At 37.8% G+C, this 23531-nt stretch overlaps 1 protein-coding gene across 1 annotated transcript in view; it reads left to right on the forward strand.

The window, feature by feature from the left end:
• Positions 1-23531, forward strand: part of arap2 (ArfGAP with RhoGAP domain, ankyrin repeat and PH domain 2) — a 176115-nt gene that overhangs the window by 113561 nt on the left and 39023 nt on the right. The window contains exons 16-18 of the mRNA XM_059354942.1: positions 6583-6727; positions 16696-16798; positions 17410-17608. Coding sequence (XP_059210925.1) covers positions 6583-6727; positions 16696-16798; positions 17410-17608 — 447 coding nt within the window. The remainder of the gene's footprint in view (positions 1-6582; positions 6728-16695; positions 16799-17409; positions 17609-23531) is intronic.

Consider the following 23531-nt stretch of genomic DNA (forward strand, 5'->3'; position numbering starts at 1 on the left):
GTTCACATTTATAGCTGCTCTATGTAAAGAAACCCAAAATGTTAGATTAACACCCAACAGTTAACAGTCAACTCAAAGCCACAAATGTCAACCTGTTGGTGGTGCCGTAAAAATTAGGGGTGAACAAAAGTCATTAGAATTCATCCTCTGGGGCACATGAATGGCTCTACCAAAAGTTGTGCCAATCTGTCTAGCAGATGTTGAGATATTTCACTGGATAAGTAAAAGGGTTGAACTGCGGGTGGCGCTACATGATTAGTCAGGAGGACCATTAAAGTCATTAGGGGTCATCATCTGGGGCACATGGATGGCTCTACCAAAATTTGTGCCGATCCGTCCTGCAGATGTTGAGATATTTCACTGGATGAGTAAAAAGGTTGTCCTGCTGGTGGTGCTAGTTGATACGTCAGTGGATCTTTAAAGTAATTCAGGTTCATCCTCTGGGACACATGAATGGTTCTACCAAACGCTGCCCATATTCATCCTGCAGATATCAAGATATTTAACTGGATAAATCAGAGAAGTTGACCTGCTTGCCGTGCTAGATGATAGGTCAGAGGGGTCATTTAGGTTATTAGGATCCATCCTCTGAGGAGATGAGCTACTGAACCGAGATAATCCATTATTCAGTGGAGATATTTCACTGAAGAAGACAATTGAGAACCTCATGGTAGCACCAAAGGAAAAGTCAAGGGATCACACAGTCAGTTGGGTTCATCCTCTGGGAACCATGCACAACATTTTCTCACAGTCCAGTTGATACTTTTTTTAAGATTATATTTTACTGGTGGAATGACGTAACAAACAAGGTGATATGAGGGACAAATACACTACACCATGTGGACCGAGATTATTAAAAAGCCGAGATTAAAGCACATATATAAATATGTATATACACTTACTGACCACTTTATTATATACACCTGTTCAGCTTTATAATCAGCCGATCACATGGCAGCAACTCAATGCATGTAGACATGATGAAGATGACATGCTGAAGTTCAAAAAGAGCATCAGAATGGGGAAGAAAGAAGATTTAAGTGATTTTTAATGTGGCATGGTTGTTGGTTTGAGTTTTTCTACTGGGATTTTCACACACAACCATCTCTAGGGTTTACACAGAATGGTCAGAAAAAGAGAAAATATCCAGCAAGCGGGAGTTGTCTGGGCTAAAATGCTTTGTTGATGCCAGAGGTCAGAGGAGAATGGCCAGACTGGTTCAAGATGATAGAAAAGATACACACTTCACCTTATAACGTGGCTGGTAAGTGTAAAACAAACATTATTTCATGTGGCAGAAATGTGTTTATTTTCTCCTTTTCTATCCCCATAACCTTTTTGTTTGTGACCCCTCAGGTTTATTCTGTGGCCCCAGGTTGGTAACCATTATCCGAGACAATACCTGTTTGCATTTGGCAGCACATCAATCCGTACATAACCTCTGCAACCGCAGGAACCATTATCAAGCAAAATGCCCGGAAAAATCAATGGCATTACAGCTTTCTAGCAGCTTATTTTAGCAATTGACTTAATTTAGGAAATCAAGTGTGCCTCTTAAGAAGATGATTGTGTGAGGGTTTCCGATGGTAGAAATTAAACTACTCAGTTATTACCCTATTAGAGGTGGGATGGAGGGAAGGAAGGGAAAATTACAGGAAAATATTGCAGAAAATAAAGACTTAACAGAATAAGAACTTAACTATCCCCCGGTGGGAAATGATGGACATGACATTTTCTGAAAACCGAGGCAATCCAGGGACACATTCGGAATGAAAGTGAAGTGCATTGCGATCTTTTTTTCGTCACCAAGACAACAGCGCGTCCTGTCAGATAGATTGGATTGGTAATGACTTTAAATACCAGAGTCTCTCTCTCTCTCCCACACATACAAAACTGCTACATGCACAGTTGGTTTCAGATAAAAATTATGCTTCTTCAGCTGCTGGAATGATTTTTTTTTTCCCTCCAAGTGAAGTGAGGTCAGACGAACGGTATTTTTTAAATGCCACAGTAAGCAACAAGACATTAGTCATTTTGCAGTTTTAAAGCTGTTTGTGTCCAGATTGTTTTTTTTTAAAAGACAGAAAAAGTCAGAAAGAGCCATACAGAGAGGCAGTGCAAGGGTGAATAGAGTGAAACTGACATCCTCCTTTCCTATGCTTATCACATCCTTTTCCTTTTAACAGCCAGTTGTAGACACTTCCTTTTTTATTGGAACTATATCTGTTCCTTCAGAAACATCACACACAGTTGGCAGAGGAATGCACAATTAGCATATTCATGAGATGAATACAGTGGAAACTTTGGAGTCGCAAGCGACAGGGGGTGGGGGGCGGCTGCGGCGGCGGTGGAGGGGTGCTGTTTGTGTGTGTGTGTGTTTGTTGCGGAACACAAAAGCAGATGGCACGGTGACTTTGAAAATCCAAAATTAGGTATGTTTTCATGAACTTCATGCTCATTGGCTATGTAAATCGCACAGTCAGACAGTCATGAAAGACAATGTTGTGTGTTTTCCAGCTTTTCCACTGAGATCATGTTTGTTGATTGAAATCTGCTCGGTACTTGGAGTCTCTTAACTTAATTCTGTATGCGTGCATGTGCCCTCACATACAGTACAGCTGACTTAGTTGTCCCCTGTTGGACAGAAGAAATAAAGTCATATGTTTGGCATCATTGATATAGAACACAAAGTCAATCTTCTCCTCAACAACTAGTCTTTTGTACTCCTCTCAGCTTGTTTTGCTAATTTGGAAATGAAGGCCACAGTCTGTCAGTTTTCTTTATATTGTGCTTTAACTACATTATGCGTGTTGTGTGTTTCTCTTGTGGATTTTGCTTCTGGAGGGATGTTCATTTGAAATTCTGGCCTTCAGGTGGTGTGATCTTTTTTCATCTGCCTGTTTTGGCTCTGGATAAAAACCACTTTGTTTTTAGAGCTGACGGCACTCTTAAGAAGAGAAGTGGAGGCCTGTGACACTGTCGCATCTCCACCCATCCATCCCTGTGTGGAAGCTGAATGCACAGTGTCTTATCTCCGAACTTTTAAACGATTTTTCCGTAGTGCTCTCTTAGCTTGTAGAGAGTCATTAGCTGTGTTAAATAGGGTTGGAGTGGTGTTAATTGTTCTCACACCAATCACTAACATTGCAGGCTCTAATTAATTTCTTTTTCTGACTCTACAAACAATAGCCAATTTGTTAAATTTTATCAGTATGCAAATGCACGGCTCTACTGTAGCAATCCAAAAGAAGCACCAGACATATTGGGAGAGTTCTGGGTGCATATGGAAACGAGCTGTGAATTGTCTGAAGTTAGTATCAGATCAGTGACCCAGTATTGCATAGTTTTTAACCCATAAGAACCCATATTGACATGGGTGTAACAAACACTTTAAATCTTCTAGAATCTCCCATATTCAGCTTTATGCTTCACATTAACTCATTAAATCCCTAAGCAACGTATATTCAACACCCTGGTGTGGTGGTCATGTGACTGAAGAAGTGATTTCTCCAACATATGGGTGTGACTGGAAACAGAAATGTGAAAAAATAGCTAATTTCAAAAAGCATATTTTTTGTTACTAGGCTAAGTTTAAACCCATTTAACAATTCTAATCCGTTTATAGGGTGTCCTTCATTGCATTTAACCCTATTAGAGTTTATTTGTTTTTATTTATTATTGATTTATTATTATTTTGTTACTTAAAAACAAATCTGAAAAATAATTTGTTGTTAAACAGCACTATTAATGTCACAATTTTAATATATGTTGTGGAGATGCAGAGAAAAAGTGAAATTTGTGTTTCCGTAAGCAGAAAAGGTGTCAAGTTTATTTATATTAAAATAAGAAATATCAAAAATAAATAACATGAACGCCCATTGCAACGTTTATGTCACATCTCAGATCTTTGACATTTAGGGGTAGTATTTAAAAAAATGTGTGGTCCACTTGGTCTGTGGTATATCCCCGTAATTTTCTTTCAAGGATAAATGGGTCTGGGTTCTTATGGGTTAAGGAGGCTGCTGATCTCTGTAGATGTTCTGAAACTTAACTACATGCTAATTAAAGGGGCACTTTCAGGCCCTCCCTCAGGGGGGGTCAAAGGGTACAGATGACCAGGGACCATGCAAAGGTCAAAGGTGGACCCCTAAATGGGATCTAGTACAATCCTGATCCAAAAAAAACTGTGACATTTTGTTTAAAACATAAATTAAAACAGAATGCATTACATTTTAAAATCGGAGCATATACGTATAGTCATGGGAAAAATGATTAGACGCATTTTTCTTTAATTTCTTGTTCATTTTAATGCCTGGTACAACTAAAGGTGTATTTGTTTGGACAAATATAATGCTAACAATAAAAGTAGCTCATAAGGCTTTAATTTAAGAGCTGGTATCTAGACATTTTCCATGGTTTTCTTGATAATTGTAACAAATAACCTAATAATAACCAAAATCAATTATCAAGAAAACCATGGAAAATGTCTAGATATTAAAGTCTTTCAAATTCAAATTAAAGCCTTATGAGCTACTTTTATTGTTATCATTATATTTGTCCAAACAAATGTATCTTTAGTTGTACCAGGCATTAAAATGAACAAAAAACATTTTTATCATGACTGTATTTAATGTATTTGTATTTGTTGTTAATGTATCTGTATTTGTATTTAAGCTCAACACCTAACATTAACCACTGAAAAAGTACTTGAAGTGGTTAATGTTAGGTGCGTAATTATATTGCAGATTGCCCGATTTCACATTCCGAGTTAATAAATCAAGTGAGAATTTTCTCATTTTGTATTGAAATTAATGGACAGAAATGCTATTGCAGCCAAACTTAGCGCCCCCTGCTGGAGTTTTCGGTAGAATGCAGCTTAAGGCACTTCCTGGTTTGCCTCCCTGCTCAGACCCGGAGGTTGCCGCCTGGTTAAAATAGGCTGGAATAGCGTTCCGGCACAATCTTTGCAGTTCAAATTTCTGTAATAACAACTGAACAGTGAAGGGGAGTTTGCTATCTCATCTGTTCTACTCAGTTTAGAAGATAAAGTTCTCAATAACTGGGTTGTACGAACAGACTTTGTTTGTACTGTTGTTGTGTTTTTAGCCGGACTAGACCAGCAGATACTTGGTTAAAACTGTTTTTAAATGCATTGCTTGTCAGCAGCCAGTCATATGGTAACTTAATAGGCAATTTGGCAAGTTGTGATTAATTTGGCATGCAGTTAACTTATAATTGTGTTTTAATGAAAATTCAGCTCCTGGTGCTCTTCACTAATGATTTGGAAGAAGGCAATAATGGGCGTAACAGCTGAAGCAGTTGCAGAAGTCACATGTTTTCTTTTTAAATTAGAGCTCTGTGGTGGATCTAAATTATGCTGATGCGATGAGATAAATATTTGGTCCAATCCAGATGTATGCTCCCACGAAAAATGAACATGGGTCGGATTAGCTGGCGTAGTTATTGTAACTACTACTACTACTTATTATCAAAATATTGTACAGATGCTGGTGCCAAGAGTGAGAACTGAGTTAGGTAAGAAGGCTTTTAGTTAAGCCCCTTTATCATGGAACAATCTGCAAAATGAATTGAAATTGACTGAATTAATCACAATCGGTGAATTTACAGTAGTGTTCAAAATAATAGCAGTCCAATGTGACTAACCAGGTTAATACTATTAATATTATATACTAAAACCTGGACTTTATATACAATTGCACAGCATTAAGAGCTGCATATGAATGCAGGGTCTTGTTGGTTTTCTGAGAATCTACTGCACCTACTGGTACCTTGTTTGCCATGTAGCAATAAAAAATATACTAAAAACCTGGATTAATCTGGTTTGTCACATTGGACTGCTATTATTTTGAAGACTACTGTAAATCGATTCTAAAGGATAAAGAAATCATTTCTCTTGGTCAGTGTGACTGCTCCTTATTAGTCCCTACTGAGGCTCTTTCACTGATGTTGTGATGGCTGTATTTGTATTTAATTGTATTTAAGTGTTTTTGTTAACTGTGTTTAAATGTTGTAACTTGTCACTTTTTATGCTGCTTTCTTGGCCAGGACTCTCTTGGAAAAGAGATTTTTTAAATCTCAACGAGACTTTTACCTGCACTGTAAGACTTTGCTGTAAATTTACAGTCAAATTCTAACAGTAACTTTCTGTATTATGATTGTACAGTATATTGCTGTGAAAACAATGCATTGTGGGAGTTATCATGATTGCTCAGGCACTCCAACGGTCAAAATTATATTTTTACAGGAATTTACCATTTTCAGCTGAGCATGTCGGGAAAATAAAGACGTTATTTTCGAAAAGAAGAAAAGTTTTATTTTATTTCTTTTTTGTCTGGGCTGAAATAATCATAATGTGTTGTTTTTCCAGTAATCCTAATATAGTTTAAATGGATTAGTTGTAACATAATTTAGAGTTAAACTACTGTAACTTTACAGCAAAAAGTTTTACAGTGTGGTTAAATAAAGGATATATATATATATATATATATATATATATATATTGTACATAATTATGAAGTCTTATCCTACATGTATCAACATTTTTGTGCTTTTGTATTTCAGACATGGCGCGTCGCTGGTGCACATTGGAGGGCGGCTTTCTGAGTTACTATGAAAGCGAGAAAAGCCCGTCAGCCATTGGCAGGGTGGACGCCACCGAGGTGGTTACTCTGGCTGTCAGCAACACAGAGACAATGACTGGAGCTGGGTATGAACACACACACACACACACACACACTAACACAGACCGTACATATCGCAGCTGTCTGGTGAAAACCTTTAACCTCCATCTACCCTCGTGGATGTGTTTCTTTTTTGTGTTTTAGGTCGATTTTAAATGTCCAGTCATGGAAAAAAATATTATTAGACCACCCTTTCTCGTCAATTTCTTGTTCATTTTATTGCCTGGTACAATTAAAGCCACATTTGTTTGGACAAATATAATGATAACAACAAAAATAGCTCATAAGAGTTTAATTTAAGAGCTGATATTTAGGCATGGTTTTCTTGATAATAACTAAAATCCTGATCAAGAAAACCATGAAAAATCGCTACATATCAGCTCTTACATTAAACTCTTATGAGCTTTTTTTGTTCCTTATCATCATTTGTCCAAACAAATGTACCTTAAGTTGTACCAGGCATTAAAATAAACAAGAATTTAGAGAAAACAAGGGTGGTCTAATATTTTTTTTTCCATTACTGTGTTTTCTTTAGCTAAACTTCAGATTTTCACAGTTGAAGTTAAACCTTGGAATCACCTAAATTGCACTTAATTAAGTATAGTACTGAAATCTTTTGCTTTAAGTTATAATGTATGCATAATTCATACTTTACAGCAGTGCAGGGAGGCTATAGGGCTTTCATCTTACACTCAACATTCACCACAACACACCCCACAATGTATACACCTCGCCATTAAATCATAATTTATATGTGATTGTTTTGCCTGCTTTGAGGACACTCGCGCCGTACGAAGGCCTTTTTAAATGATTTATTTGCTTTTATTTGGCTATATTACATACATTAACATAAAGACACGTAAGGACATGTAAGCTCCAGCCTCTGCATAGTTTCTCCCCCTCATCACATGTCTCATTAGCATAATCTTAACTTGAGCATTATTCAATTTAACAGAACCTATCACGGCTTTATGAGCGCTATATATTTCCTGTTTACTTTGGCGAGCGCCGCAGCCTTAACTGCCCTCCCTTCGCTCACTCCGCCTCCCCTATCGCTTCTCAGATTATGATTCAGTTAAAAAGTTTTCCCTGAAAGCAAACTTCTCTTTATTTCTTCTGGAAGTGTTACAAAGAAGAAACAGATGTCTCGATCCCATCCTGCTCACCCTCTCCCCGCTCCCGTTGGGTCGTTCATTACCGTGTGTGTGTGTGTGTGTGTGTGTGTGTGTGTGTGTATTCTAGTTCTTCCTACATAGTGAGGACCAGGACATGTTTTCAACCAACAGAGTGAGGACATTTTTGCAAAGTGAGGACATTTAGGCCGGTCCTCCCTTCTTTAAAGGCTTGTTTGAGAGTTCAGACTTTGTTTTAGGGTTAAGGTTACAATTAGGTTTATGTTAGGGTTAAGGTCGGGCATTTAGTTGGGCACAAAGATAGAAGTACAAGGATGTGTGTGTGTGTGTGTGTGTGTGTGTGTGTGTGTTGTTGTTCTTCCTACATAGTGAGGACCGGTACATGTTTTTAACCAACAGAGTGAGGACATTTTTGCAAAGTGAGGACATTTCGGCCGGTCCTCACTTCTTTAAAGGCTTGTTTGAGAGTTCAGACTTTGTTTTAAGGGTTCAGGTTACACAATAATGATAATTAAGTGAAACTGTATTGTGTGGTTATAAATCTAACTAAAATTACAGTGTAATTAAAATGTCCTTCGTTTTCATCTTTGTCAAATGTTTTCATACATAATGAAGATGGATCAGACAAAGGAAATAAAGGCGAAATTTACTGTGACCTCTTTAATCTCCCACCCAACAAATACCCCGTTACAAAAAACTAAAACAAAAAAAAACTAAGCTAAAACTAGCAAACTCGCTCTAAAAACTAATTAAAACTAACTGAATTTGAAAACAAAAATTCACAACAAAATTGAAACAAAAACTAATGAAAAAATCCCAAACTATTATAACCTTGCAAGGGAATTCACTATAACAATGAGGACCCTCACAAAGATAGAAGTACAAGAATGTGTGTGTGTGTGTGTGTGTGTGCTGCTGTTCCCGAGCGAGGAGTCTGATAATGGCATATGATTAAAGCATAAGCCAGGTCCTTAATGACAGCAGCAGATGTTATGAAGAGGAAACATTTCTTTTATTTGTAAATGTTATTTATACAGCCATTAGAAACACATCTGGCCGGCTCAAACTACGACCTTTCTAATAAGCCGGACGCACACACACACACACACGCACACACACACACACACAGCCACGACAGGTTACAATGATAATATCGTCCGCGCACAGAGGCTACAAAGCAAAAGTGACAAGCGCCATTTTTAGCTCGGCGCATACATCCCAGTTACAGGTCACAGCGCCGCCCCCAGAAAGGCTATTATTTCTCTGTCGCTAACGCTCATAATGGCTGTACGTTTCACTAGATTAAACTCTGCCTCGCTCTCTCTCACTCCTGCAACTTCCAGCGTTCCCAGCATGCCTGCGCGGGGACGCCTCACCTCTTGACTGTCTGCCGCTCATGAATATTAACGTATGCAGATGACACACTCCCACCAGCAGCCTATCGCCGCGCTACAGGAGGCCGTAGGTGTCGCTTCCATTAAGCACAGCATTTGGGTAATTTCACCGTGGCAGAGGACACCGTGAATTATAACCGCGGCCCCCGACACATACGTCTGCTAAAGTTAAAGTATGAATATTACAAACCCTCTCCTAAGGAATTAATGCAAAGGGAGAATGTTGGCTGGTGATAAGTTGAGGTTTTTCTCGGGGACTCATCCGCTCCCTGTTTCGACAAGAATATTTCTAAGTCGATTCTGACCTTCAAATTTGACTAAAAAACCTTGGAAACAAGCCTTTCTTCTCTTTTCCTGTTTCTCTGTGTCGTCTTTCTGGCTTCACTCTCTTCCTCACTGTCTTCTTCTTCTTCTTCTCTCACACACCAACCAACAAAAATAGCAGAGTTTTTAAAAGACTTTTAGAAGGGCTTAGGTGCTAACTTTGCCAGCGAGATGGGTTAGATATACGAGGGCTGGGGAATTAAGACTTTCTCAGAGCACAGGAAAGCCTTAAGGAGAAAATAAAAGGCTACGGAAATACATATAGATTCCTCTATGCTTGTTTAAACCACAGGTGGATCTTGTGCAGCACATTCCTCCACAAGGAAAAGTGCGTGTCAAACTTCACTCAACAACAGAAAGTACTTTTTTATTATAACTCACTCAATATAGCACATGAGCTTGTGTGCTTTAATTTGCCTTTGCTTTAGCCAATATCAAATCCAGTGTGGTTGTATTTTTGAAATCAATACAGCTCCTCTCCAAAATGAATTAAGTCTGACTACAAAGTAAAACTCCCGAGTCGGGACGTCGTTCGTGAACTTTGAGTCATGATGTGGAAACAACATGGATGCTGTAATAAAGGAAATGAATTAGGTGCGTACAAACATTTTCAATAACTTTCCCAGTTGTTATTCTTACTTGGGATTAATTCTTCATTAACATTCTGACACCACAAGAATGCAGCACAAATGCAATCTTGCAAAGTTAATGAAAGTGAAAATTAAAATAAAAATAATGTGATAAAATAATAATAAATGTATCCACTCCAAACTGTCGTCAAGCCTAAAGTGTGTTTCCACAACAGTAGGTTAAATATTCCTATTTTTTTAAATCTGCAAATTTCTACATTCATTCTACATTGATTACATTATTTTTCATATGTTTATGAAGTCATGTTTTTTTTCTCCAAATATTTTTATTGTCAATTTTCAAAGTAATGAACAATATACATATGCACACATATAATAATAATAATAACAACAACAATAATAATAATAAAGGTAATAATAAATAAATAAATGTCCAGAGTGCATCAAATATGTCAGAATAGGTACTCTTTGAATACAAATAATAATAATAATAATAATAACAATTTAAAAAATAAAAATAAATAAATTGAAAAATAGACCCAAGTCATGTTTTGAATGATAATTGTATTTGACTTCTTCTGTCTTCGGCACGATTGTACAATAATAAACCTCCATAAACTGATAAACAACAGAACAGAACAAAACCAGAAATAACCCCAGGAAAAAGTGTTTTCTTTTCCCCCTAGTCTTACCTATTATTCAAACTTATCAACTTCTATAAATGTGTGTTTATATATCATAAGTCGTCTGCTGTGACCGGTTCTGTTGGTTTTCCTTCCATGCAGACATACAATAGGAATAACTGTGAACTTTCACACAAGTGAGACAAAAAAAGGAAACCTATTCATCACAAATACACCTGAAATATGCCAGCAAGGTTCAGTATTACAGTATCAAGTAAGGGAGAAATCTGATCACTGCGGCACAGCAGCCGCTTGGAAATTCTAATTTTAAAAAAACATTTAAAAAAATAGAGGAAAAACAAGTATTTACAAAACCTGTCATGTTCAGGGACACAATCCATTTCGTCACACTGTTAAGATAATCGCCTAAGTCATTTTTTGTCAAAATTGTTTTTATTTTTCCTAAATCATCTCCTCATGACGCCGGCCACCTATGGTAAAATCACCTACCTCCTCAGTTGATCAAATCATGTGATTTTACCCCTTTAAGATAATGGCCTATGTCAAGTGTGTGACTTAAGTGGGTTTATTATGCCTAAGTCAAAATAAAATGTTACTTAGGAAATTTTTTGAACATGCCTTTGTGACTTTAGCAAGACATGGTAACACTTTATTTTGAAGGTGTCTACATAAGAGTGACATGAGCGTGTCATAAACATGACATGGGAGGTGTCATGAACATTAATGACACTTTGAAGTAACATTAATGCTCATGATACTTGTCATGTCATGTTTCTGACAGGCTTGTGTGACTCTTATGTAGACACCTTCAAAATAAAGTGTTAGCATATCTTGCTTAAGTCACAAAGCATGTTCAAAAAATTGCCTAAGTCATTTATTTCTCTTAAGTTACATCATTTACACACAGTGTTATTACTATGCCAATAGCCATCCTTTGTTACATCCTTTTTGAGTGAAATGATCAATAAATGTCATATGTTACACTTTTGGTGAAGTTTTTTGTGTTTCCTGCAAAACTTGAAAAAATTAGTTAAGCGATTATTTTAACAGGGTGACAATTTACAATTGCAGACACATACAGTACAAGAATGCGTCCCGTCTCTTATCTCAACTTCCTCTGTCGCTGTTTCTTCCTTTTAGTTATTGTTTCAACACCTTTTGCTCTCCTTCTGTCTTGGTTTCCCGCGCGCTCTTCCTCCCTCTGGGACGCTCATAATTCACCATTCATCTTCTACACTGCAAAAAAAGAAAAGTTGGGTGAACTCAAAATTTCAAGGCAACAAACTTCGATACAATTTTAAGTTGGACAATTAAACTAAATATTTTAAGTTTTGTTTTTGAGTTTGCTCAACTCTGAATTCAGATTTTTGTCAACTCAACTGTAAGTTGTACTACTAACTTATATTTTTACATTGTAATAACTTTTAATCCTTACTTCTGCTAACTTCTGCAATATGCTGAGTTGGCACGATTGTAACGGCGCTATGAAATGTCAGCTAATGTTGCGACCACAAATCTGAGTTAGCATTGATACGCTAATGGCTACTCTTGTAGCTGTAACAAGCAGCGCCGCTAGCATCAGTTAGCCGCTAGCATCAGTTAGCCGCTAGCTTTAGCTAATGACCGAATTTCACCGCTTTCCCGCATTTCACAACAAAGAAATAAGAGTTAGCAGAACTATTGTCCCTTGTTGTGAACCCCAACTTAAAGATATAAGTAACAACAACTCACAAACTTCTTTTTGAGCATACAACTGGCTTCCTTTGTTGTGCTAACTTACATTATTGCCCTAAATGTCAATAATTTATATTTCCAAGTTTTACCAACTTAAATCACTGTTTTAGGCCAAAAAATACAAGTTGGCTTTTTTGCAGTGTATCCCTATTCTATCTTCTCTTTCCGTCCTTGCAAAAACCGTTTGCAGGCACGTCGCCGCACCCCCTTCCACACCTGCTGCTGAAGAGAAGGAGGGAGGAGGAAGCGGGGAGGGGGTCAGGGGAGGGCAAACAAACACCCGTGTCTCTCCTGTTCCCCTGACACGCGTGAGAAGAGAGCGACTCAGCGCTGCCGTGACCCCCGTGACACGCCACCTTAAACACCCATCGCTGTAGCATTTAGAGCCTCCCTCGCTGTAGCGTACCAGTGGAAACGAGGCCACCGCTTGGCAGTGTGTTCAAACCATTAAGAAAGTGATACTCTGACCTCTGTACCTTCACACTGAGAGAGAGACAGAGAGAGAGACAGAGAGAGAGAGAGAGAGAGAGAGAGGGGGATGAAGGCAGAGAAGACAGGAGCAGCAGAAAGACCAACAAAGATTAATAGCTGCCTTTTTGCTTCCGACAGCAACGGTTTTGCCTGCAAGTGTGTGTGGATGAATGAGTGCGGGAATGCATGCATGCTTTTTTTTTTTTTTTTTCACATATATTTTCTTGTTCATAACCCAGGGGAGAGCCTGACTGACACACGCTGCACAAAAAGCACATTCAAGATATGAATATCTGATGATAGCATTCTGTAAGCTGCTGGATATCAATAAAAACATGAATCTCTCTTCACATAGACTAGAAAATATATAGAAATATGATCTAAATATGAAGTACTATCATATACAGTCATGGAAATAATGATTAGAGCACCCTTGCTTTCTTCAATATCTTACAACTAAAGATACATGAGACATCAGATGCAAAGTTGTAATGTAACTTAATGGTAACAATGGATTTATATATCATGTAAATACATATAAATGGCATTTTTAGTGATATAAGTCAGTTAAGTAAATTCTGTAACCCTGATTCCATAAAATTGAGACGCTGACTAAAACATTAATTAAACACAATGTGATAATTTCCTCATCCAACAAAATTCTATTAAAACTGTACAAGGACAGTATATTTTATGATAAAACTGATAAACATTTATTTTTGTAAATACAGTCATGGGGGAAAAAAATTTGACCACCCTTGTTTTCTTCCAATTATTGTTAATTTTAATGCCTGGTTCAACTAAAGGTATAATTGTTTGGACAGATATAATGATGACAACAAAAATAGCTCATAAGAGTTTATTTTAAGAGCTGATATCTGGACATTTTCCATGGTTTTCTTGATGATGATTTTGGTTATTATCAAGAAAACAGAAAATGGAAAATGTCTAGATATCGGCTCTTAGATTAAACTGTTATGAGCTATTCTTGTTGTTATCATTATATTTGTCCAAACAAATGTATCTTTAGTTGTACCAGGCATTAAAATGAACAAGAAAATGAAGAAAACAAAGGTGGTCTAACATTTTTTTCCATGACTCTATGTATATCATGTCACCATTTCAGTTGTTGATTGAAAATTGATCGACATGAGCTTTTATTATTTAACTTATCGACGATTCCATCTTGTGGCTCTTCCTTTTGTTTTTGTTTATTGTTTGCTAAATTGACCGTTGAAATAAGTTTTATTTATTACAAAGCAGATTTCATGAAGCTATGAAAAACGTAATAAAAACAGAATGCATTGATTTGCAACATACAGTACCAAGAGAAGATATTTAGTGTTTAACTCATAAACTTGAGTTTGTTGTTATTATACAAGGTTGTCCATAAAGTTGGAATAATTCTGTTTTCAGACACATTCCTCTGTTATTTGTAGTTTCATTTTTTCATTGTGAGATTTTTGGAAGAGAGTGATAAAGTTTTGAGAAGATATACACTTTTTCTTTCAAAAATAAATCACATTGTCACAATCCCTTCATGGAAAGAAGTAAAAAATATTTTATTCCAACTTCATGGGCGACCCTGAATACATCCATTCTGAGTTTTAATGCTATTTATTTATTTATTTATTTATTTATTTACTCAGCATCCAAATCTCTTAGAAATCAGGGTTTTCTTTTAAATATGTTTTTTGATCATGATTTTTTGACCATGTGGCCTTAGTGTGGTACATTCCAATAAAAATGTGGTGATTATATCACACTTGATACCAGAAAGATTAAAGAATATTTTGTCGATGCAAATTACAATTTTCAGGGTATAAAACCAATCATCTTTACGAATCAAGACTCCATAGCATAACCTTCAGTGCTGAAAAATAAAGTTAAATTGAAAATTAAATCAAATTGTAATATCGATAATGAAAGATTGAAATCTTATGCATTAATATACTCATATAAAAGGTGTGTTCGTTGTCGGAATAAGACGTAATAAAAGGCTGTAAGAAAACCAATAACAGTATATTATGTATACATTATGGGTTACATTATAAAGTCTTGAATTCATCTGCAGGGACAGAACAGTAAAGAAGATGAACAGGACTGTAGGGTGACCAGAGGCACCTTCTTGCCTTCTCATTTACATTTTTACCATCTGGGCTCAAGATATTACATAGAAAGTCTCCAGTTCAAGAAAGGGTTTTCCAAGCTCATTCCTGTTCACACTTGAATAAAGCGGCTTGATTTAATTTTTAAAACCCAAATCTGGGACATTAATGAGCAGCACAGGGGCTCCACAAGGCACTGTTCTGGCTCCATTCCTGTTCACACTGTACACAGCAGACTTCAAATACAACTCTGAGTCCTGCCACATCCAGAAGTACTCGGACGACACTGCTATTGTGGCGTGTATCAGGAATGGACAGGAATCTGAGTATAGGGATCTGATAAAAGCCTTCAGTGACTGGAGTCACAAGAACTATCTCCTATTGAACACCTCAAAGACTAAGGAAATGATCAGAGATTTCCGCAGGTTCAAGCCCCCTCTTCAGCCAGTGAATACCTGTGGGGTGGACATGGAGGTGGTGCCAAGTTCTAAGTATCTAGGTGTTTACCTGGATAATAAGTTGGACTGGTCCCTAAAACGCCTCTTTTTCTTAAGGATCTCAGATCTCTGCACATCTGTAGTAAGATGCTGCAGATGTTTTATCAGTCTGTGGTGGTAGTGTGTTGTTTTATGCTGCAGTCTGCTGGGGAGGCAGCATCACACACAGAGATGAAGGCGGTTGGACAGACTGGTCTAAAAAGCTGGTTCTGTGGTTGGAGCCAGGTTGGACACACTGGAGGAGGTGGTGGAGAGATGACCAGATGTTCGAGGCCATCTTGAAATACCCAGATCATCCACCACACAAAACCTTTATGGTCCAGAAAAACAGCAGTGGACGGCTCCTCTCTCTCCGTTGCAGGACGGAGAGATACAAAAGATCCTTCCATCAGGCTGTCTCATTCAGGGATGGGAGACTTAAATGCTGGAGGGGGCCACAATTTTTCATCGACACTACCACAGGGCCACATATAGGACCGTGCACTTAACCAGATATGATGAAACTGCAATTTTGATATATATGTTAATAATGTGTTTACAGTGCAGTAAGTTAACATATTTCATGCTCAAATGCATGTATAACAGTATAAATAGGAATACAAAAGGTTTGAAGCAAATACAAAATAACCACTTTTTTTCAGTGCAAGAACAGCAGACCAACATTAATGCAAGAAATAATTTTGTGCATTTCTACACTGCACTTTTAAGATTTCATGCCCAAATGCATGTAGTTGTACTGAAGACCACTTCAAGTGAGGGTGCGGGCCGTATGCGGCCCCCGGGCCTCCAGTTGCCCATCCCTGGTTTAATTCTAACAGCGCTAACAGACTACTGAATTTCCCTTCAGGGATAAATTAAGTAAATTTGAATTTGAATTTGAAAAATAAGTAATGAATCTGGTCGTTGTGGCCTTTATTAGCTGTGAGTATGTAACTTCTTGTTTTGTGCAAACTCTTGTGGTCCATGGAGAGTCAGCATGTCTGTTTATAATTGTATGTGTGCAAATGTACATAGATTTGGCTGCTTGTTTCCTAGCACGTGTTTGTGAGGACACTTTCCAATTCCAGATATCTAATAGTGAGCCGTGTGTCTCTGGCAGGGCTGTGTTTACTGTGGAGCTGTACCTGCAGACAGAGCGAGCGCTGATTGTCGGAGCCGAAACACAGGAAACGCAGCATGACTGGATCCAGGCGCTAACAAAGGTGACACACTTTGCATACAGCACACACACACACACATTTCCATTGCTTCCCTTATAAGTTTGTTGCACACTTAAAGTACAAAGAAGAAACTGAGTGAATGTGTAGAAGTACAGCACATCCATCCAGGACTTTTTTCTTTATTCACTCTGCTACTGTGCAGCACACGTATTGTTCTCAGTGAGCCCCATGCTGCCTGTGCTTCTTTCAGTAAGACAAGTGGTCCTACTATCTCTCCCCCCACATGCCGACAGGATCTTGTAATAACACCCTACATAAATATGTCCCCAACTCCTTTTTTATCTCTTTAATCCCAGGCAAGCGGGTCATATATAGTGGGAGGCATAGCTGCATTTGTCCATATGTCTCTCCATCTGCACCATCGGCCTTTCCACACCTCCGTATTTCAATTTAAATCACACAACAACGGCCAGACAGAGCCAAGCAGCAAGATAATAATTCAACCAGGGACCAGAAACTGAGCAAAGGTTTATCCGTACAAGAACAACCTGCACCTGTTTTTTGTTTTGCACTTTTGTGCCGAGGCGTAAAAAACTTTCAAGCTGTTGAAGTTGTTCGTTCCCGAGCCTCATCTCTCTTTTTGTGACTCACAGTGCTTCGTCCCGTCTAAAGTCGAGGGACTGGTGCAGAAAGACGCCGAGCTGATTGGCAGACTGCACTACAAAGAAGGCCACGACCTGTACCACTGGAGGGTTGGCTGGTTTATGCTGGAAGGCTCTGCCCTGCACTTCAGCTCGGGAGACGAGGAGGGAGAGGAGGAAGTCCTTCAGCTCAAACAGCTACACGAGCTCAGTAAGCATGCTGCTTATTTGCATTTTTATTTTTCTGTGCCTTGCAGTCCTGGTTAACCGCTTCCATTCCTTGTAGAATTGGATGGTGTGACACAGCTAATATAACAGCTTCCTACTTTTTGAACTCTCCAAGTCTCTCTATTCCTTTAATGATCAACACTGTCACTGGTGCAGATTCAGCTGTGAAAGTTCACAAAAGTTTTACTCTAAAGGAAATTAACTGGATTGCCTTTTAGCACCTGGCTTTGGAAAAAAAAAATACTTTTTACAACTTTAACAGACTTATCCAGTTGAAAGAATTTCATTGAAATACTGTCAGTCCTAAGATAATATATTTAGTAATTACTCGGATTATTCGGATCATTTCCTTTTGTGTTACACCAGCCATGAGACACTCCTGTAGCTGAGGGATTCATATAAACTTTTCTACAAGATCTCCAACCTAAACGACAGAATAGATCACTTGTCAATACCACCCATTATGACACATATGAGCGTTTGTCCGGTACTGCAGAACGTTCTAAAAACACACCTCTGATTAGACATATATTTACAGTTCACGGTTATAAAATAGGCTGCAGTTTCTGTGAATTTAGGCTATAAAACCACTGACCTAGGTTTAGGGCAGAAACTTCCTGGTAAGGTGTTATAAAAGACATTTAAATAGTAAATATATGTACATAAATGTACATAAATGCCGGAAGTAGTTCCGGGGGTGACATGACTACCATAAGTCACATAAAAAACGTAATTTATGTAAAAAAAAACGTGTTCCACAAATCAATGAGCCAGGTATGTTACATAAAAAACTCAAGTTTTAAAATTCACTCTCACTGTTTTCTAGTTTCTATAGTGTGTATCCAAAAAACCTACCAATCCATAACACCTTCCAACTGCTTGCATTTATAAACACTCAACAATATCAGGCGACACATGCAAGAAACCAGCGTCAGAAGGCATTTTAGCTTTGTGTACCATTACACATTTCTGTTGGATCTCTGCTCTAATTGGTCCGCTCGAAACAAACTCTAATGTGTTTTGTCGGATAGTCCATTTGGTTTGTGCTGGTGTGAACACTCAAACGAACTCTGGTGCGGAAAAAAAATGGGGGTCTCAGTTCATTTCCAAGTAAACCAGTAGCAGTCAGGACCAAAGGAAGGAGGCGAACCAAAACATGCGCATTCTGGGCTGAATTTGGGGCGGAAATTTGAGAATCAACACCAGGCACGGTAGTAGCAGACTTAAAAAATGTCTTGTGGACAGACGTGGTCTAATGATGAAGTAAAGGCCCTTATCGAAATATGGTCAGACGATAACGGAACACAGTTGCTTGTGGCCACACACAAAAAACAACTAAGTCTTTCAAATCATTTAGCAAATGGTGGCTTAAGCTGGGGACACACTACACAACTTTTAGTCTTTACAAATTTTGAAAAGACTTGAAGTACGCACTACATGACTGGTTTAGCAGATTTTTGTATGACGACACACTGAACAACTGCGCCGACTAAAGCCAACTGAACGCATCAAACTCTTGCAAGGGCGACAGTTTATAGGGGAAAAAAAAAAAAAAACAGTTGTTGGCGGTAATGCACCAATTTGTTCACTGTTCGTCACATTGTTTTGATATTCCCGCCTTCTGGCGCTATTTCCTGTGTCCCTACCTCTCTTTTTTATTGGCTGTTTGCAGTTGAGTCGGTAATTAGTTCTTACCTGATTCTGTCCAGATTCGTCTGAAATAATTAAACATGTCTGACAAGTGCAGACTGGTGTAGACTGTGTCCAACTTGGAATCATGGGTAAAATCTGTCAAAAATCTTGTAGTGTGTCCTCCGCTTAATGGATTCAATCGCAGAGCGGTTCAGTGCCGCATAAAAGTGAAAAACTCTGCCAACAATACATTAAAGTCCATGACTTGCTTAGAAAAACTGGCAGCTCCGTCCCACACATATTCTGTCCAATATGAAGGACATTTGTTTACAATGCTTGGTGCGCTTGATAAAGCACAGCAAAGCAAAGCAAAACCAAGCCAATGGAAAAATACAACATACTTTAAATGTGAAGGCAACCTTAGATTACCATTATAAAAATCATCCATAGAGGGGACTGGAGGCGAGTGAGGAGATGCCACTGACATGTATATGAGATATTCTGTTAATATAAGGTCAGTAAAGGTCAATATAAAGTAATGGGACATCAAGCATCAGCTCAAGTGAGATTAAGAGTTCCCTGAGCTTTTCTCACAAAACGTGGTATGAAAGCAGTATTTTAGGATGAGTCACGTAGACTGTCAGCATAATAAAAAATCTGGAATATTCATAGTCTGACGGTAGCCCACGAACATTCGTTTTGCCAATATCTCCACGTTGCTGGCACACACCGGTCCTTTAAAGGATAGTCAGCGTATGGAAGCCGCCAGTCGCGGGGGGAAGGCTCAAAAGTTCACACATACTTTGGAAGATTGATCGATTGCGCCAGTGTGATGTGCAAACAGAGGGAGGGGTGAATCAATGGATCTTTTTAATCCATTTACAGCTCGACGTGGATCAAATCGCGCAAAGTGCCGCCCCATCTTCTCACCTTGGGCGGGATAAAGAACTGCAGCGGCGCTCATTTTTATTCCCAGCTTTCTCAAACCATATTTGTCACAGCCGAGGAGCCGTTAGCGCCAGAAGGGTCTGTGTTTTGTCGGGGGGATGGTAGCTTCTGGAGCATTGAAAGGATCCCTTTAGGAATCACAGTCTGTGACATGGGATTAACTGTTATTTTCTCTGCAGTGACACCAACACATGAAAGGTGCCCCCTGTATAGCACTGAGGGATTTAATAAATACATTTTTTTCAATTAAAATCACTACATGTTTCCAACATGCAGCTCTTCAAACTGCATCAGTTAGTTGCAAGTGTGTTGCAGTCTGTTCCTGATTTATTTATTTTTTTTTTTTTACTTCAAGCTGGCAGTTATGATCATTTTCTGAATCTTTTCTCAAAACCCGCTAAAGGGCTTTCATACTGGAGGTAAAGTGGAAGCTCTAATCTTTGTTTTTTATTCATTTCATCCTTAATTGTCTTGACTGTCATTCTGTGTTTGAGCCCTATGACTAAGATTATTTTTTTTTACTATTTTTAGCTTATCATTCCAATTATCTTATTGATCTTTGCCAATCGTTCAGTGGCTATGAAGCCCTTTGAAAAGTGTTATATGAATGCATCATTTTCTTAGTAAAAAACAAACAAAAAAGGGTCCTATCACCAAAGAAAGAGAGTGCACCACCTCTCAAAATGGCTTCTTGGGGGCTCATCTGTGTACTTAAGAGAAGATTGTTCTTTTTGTGATGTCTCGTGTCAAGATATCTGCAGCACAAATAACTAACCAAAATAAAAACAAAGGAGAAATGACAGATACAGTTGGATCATCATTAACCTGTCACAGTGCACAAATCAGCCTTTCCACCCAGAACTTTCTGAAATGAACGTTTTTCAAATAAGATAAGCACATTAAGTTTGAACTCATAAACTTTAATTTTCTGAGTGGATTTCTCTTAAGGCACTGGCTAAATAGAGAAAAAATGTTAATTATCGCTCTGCTCAATCATGTAAAAATGAAGACATTAGGGCGCCAGCACAAGGCTGCAGTCCAGCATATTTAGTAGCCAAAATTAATTTAAAGCTTCTGTATAATCATCAAAATCATTTTAAAGATATATGGCAATTTAGGCTAACTTGTTAAGAGCTGTAAGTGATGATTCATGTTCCTGAACTTATTTATACATTAACACCCGGTTCTGGTCAGTTTATTTATGTATTTTTTATTACACACATTAATAATAACCGTAATTAATGCAATGTCGCTGTTACCCCTGGCTGACAACAATTTTGATTATTTAAAATTACTATTAATTAGTTAAATTGATGGATTCCTTGTGGAGCTTCTGACCTCTAGTCACATTATGGGGCTGTTTTTCTAGGACAGGAAAGCACATGGAGCTAGTAAACATGGATATAAACAATGCTGGAGTTGAAGCTCAACACGTTTCCACTCATGGTGGACTCAAAAAAAGTTTTTCAGTTGTCCCAAATTCCCTCTCTTGCAATATTCCGAAAAAGTAAAAGATAATGTACAGTAGTGTTCAAAATAATAGCAGTCCAATGTGACTAACCAGATTAATCCAGGTTTTTAGACCCAGCATTGGTGATATGCATGCTCTTAAGGCTGTGCAATTGGGCAATTAACACACCCCTTTCAACTAATTGCCCAATTGCACAGCCTTAAGAGCATGCATATCACCAATGCTGGTTCTTGTTGGTTTTCTGAGAATCTACTGCACCTACTGGTACCCTGTTTTCCATGTAGCAATAAAAAATATACTAAAAACCTGGATTAATCTGGTTAGTCACATTGGACTGCTAATATTTTGAACACTTTATCTGCCCAACTGTCATGAAAATCAGGCCTGTAGTTTTTCCGTAATCCTGCTGACAAACTGAAGCAAAAACACAACTTCCTTGGTGTAGGTAATAATAAAATGTAAAAGATCCATGTCAGAATTGTTTGCTTATGTTTGCATTGATATTAATAATTGAGCATTGGCCAATAAATTGGTATCGGTATATCAGTATAGTTAACTCAGTCTAACCCAACCAAGAACACTTGGTTCAATCCAGAGGAGCCACAAACCCAGGTCTCTGAAAAGACAAGTAGGGCTTGTATTATTATGAAGTTCTCATATAATACTTTTCAAAATAAACAACACTAATGCTACCAATGGAAATGTGCACTATCACCCTAAATCACCCAGATTTTCAGAAGGAAAAAACATAATAGAAAACTCTCACAAAGCGCCCAGTATACAAATTAAGGAAAGAACAAGGCCACAGATTTAGTTCCTTATCACACAAACATATTAAGTAATAAAAAAAATATTCCCAGAGCTGTAAGATGGATAAAAGAGGATTGCTGTGTGTTTGTTCAAACAATGATGACAAGCGTTGTGCATTTACCTGATAACACTGTTAATAAACCTCTCTCAAGTCACTATCAATCTCTGAAGTTCTCGGCTTTCTTCTCGTGTTGTTTGGATCACAATGAAATACTGTGCCCTTGAAAATCTGCCAAAGAAAATAAAAAGCAATTGTTAAGAGGGACTTTTGGGGATTAATTGTTTTTGCTGTTTCACTCAACATGCAAGGGACTTGTTTGCCAAAATAGCACTTTTAAATGTAATATTTTTACTAATCCTCTTTTATTAAATTAAATTACATTTCCTGTTCGTGCCAGTAACCAGTGTGCTTGCTCAAAATGCAGACGCAGAGATTGTGGCATTTGGTGGAGGAAATTAGGAAAAAAGTTAATGATTGGGATAGACAGTAAAAGTACTCCTCATAGATACAGTTTTATGGGACTGGTCTTTCAATAGGCCTAGTTTAAATTTGATTTGATTTGAAATTGTGTGGAAAAGTTAAACATTTTAGGAAATTTGCTTATTAGGTTCTATCCATAGACTGTATAAATAAGGTTCTGTCTGAGAGTTAGACGAGTTACCATATAGACTCTAATGTCTGTATGGTAACGTTGAGTATGAAACTCATACTAGTAGCAAATTAGCTTAGCTTAAACCAAAACGTGTCATTTTTTCCACTTTGTTTTTGTCGTCTGTATTAAACAAACAGGATATAACGTAGCTAGCTCTCAGTTAGCTTATCTTAAACCAGAACATGACGTTTTTTTCCAATTTTTGTCTGGATTAAAGAAATATGATTAAACAGCTAGCAGTTAGCTTATCTTAAACCAGAACTTGACATTTTTTCACTTTTTTGTCTAGATTACACATGTAGAACCATAGATTATACATAGCTAGCAGCAAGTTATTTTATCTTAAACCAGAACATGAGATTTTTTTTCCACTTTTTGTCTAGATTAAACAA

Source organism: Centropristis striata, chromosome 17 (assembly GCF_030273125.1).
Source record: "Centropristis striata isolate RG_2023a ecotype Rhode Island chromosome 17, C.striata_1.0, whole genome shotgun sequence".
NCBI classification, from domain to species: domain Eukaryota; kingdom Metazoa; phylum Chordata; class Actinopteri; order Perciformes; family Serranidae; genus Centropristis; species Centropristis striata.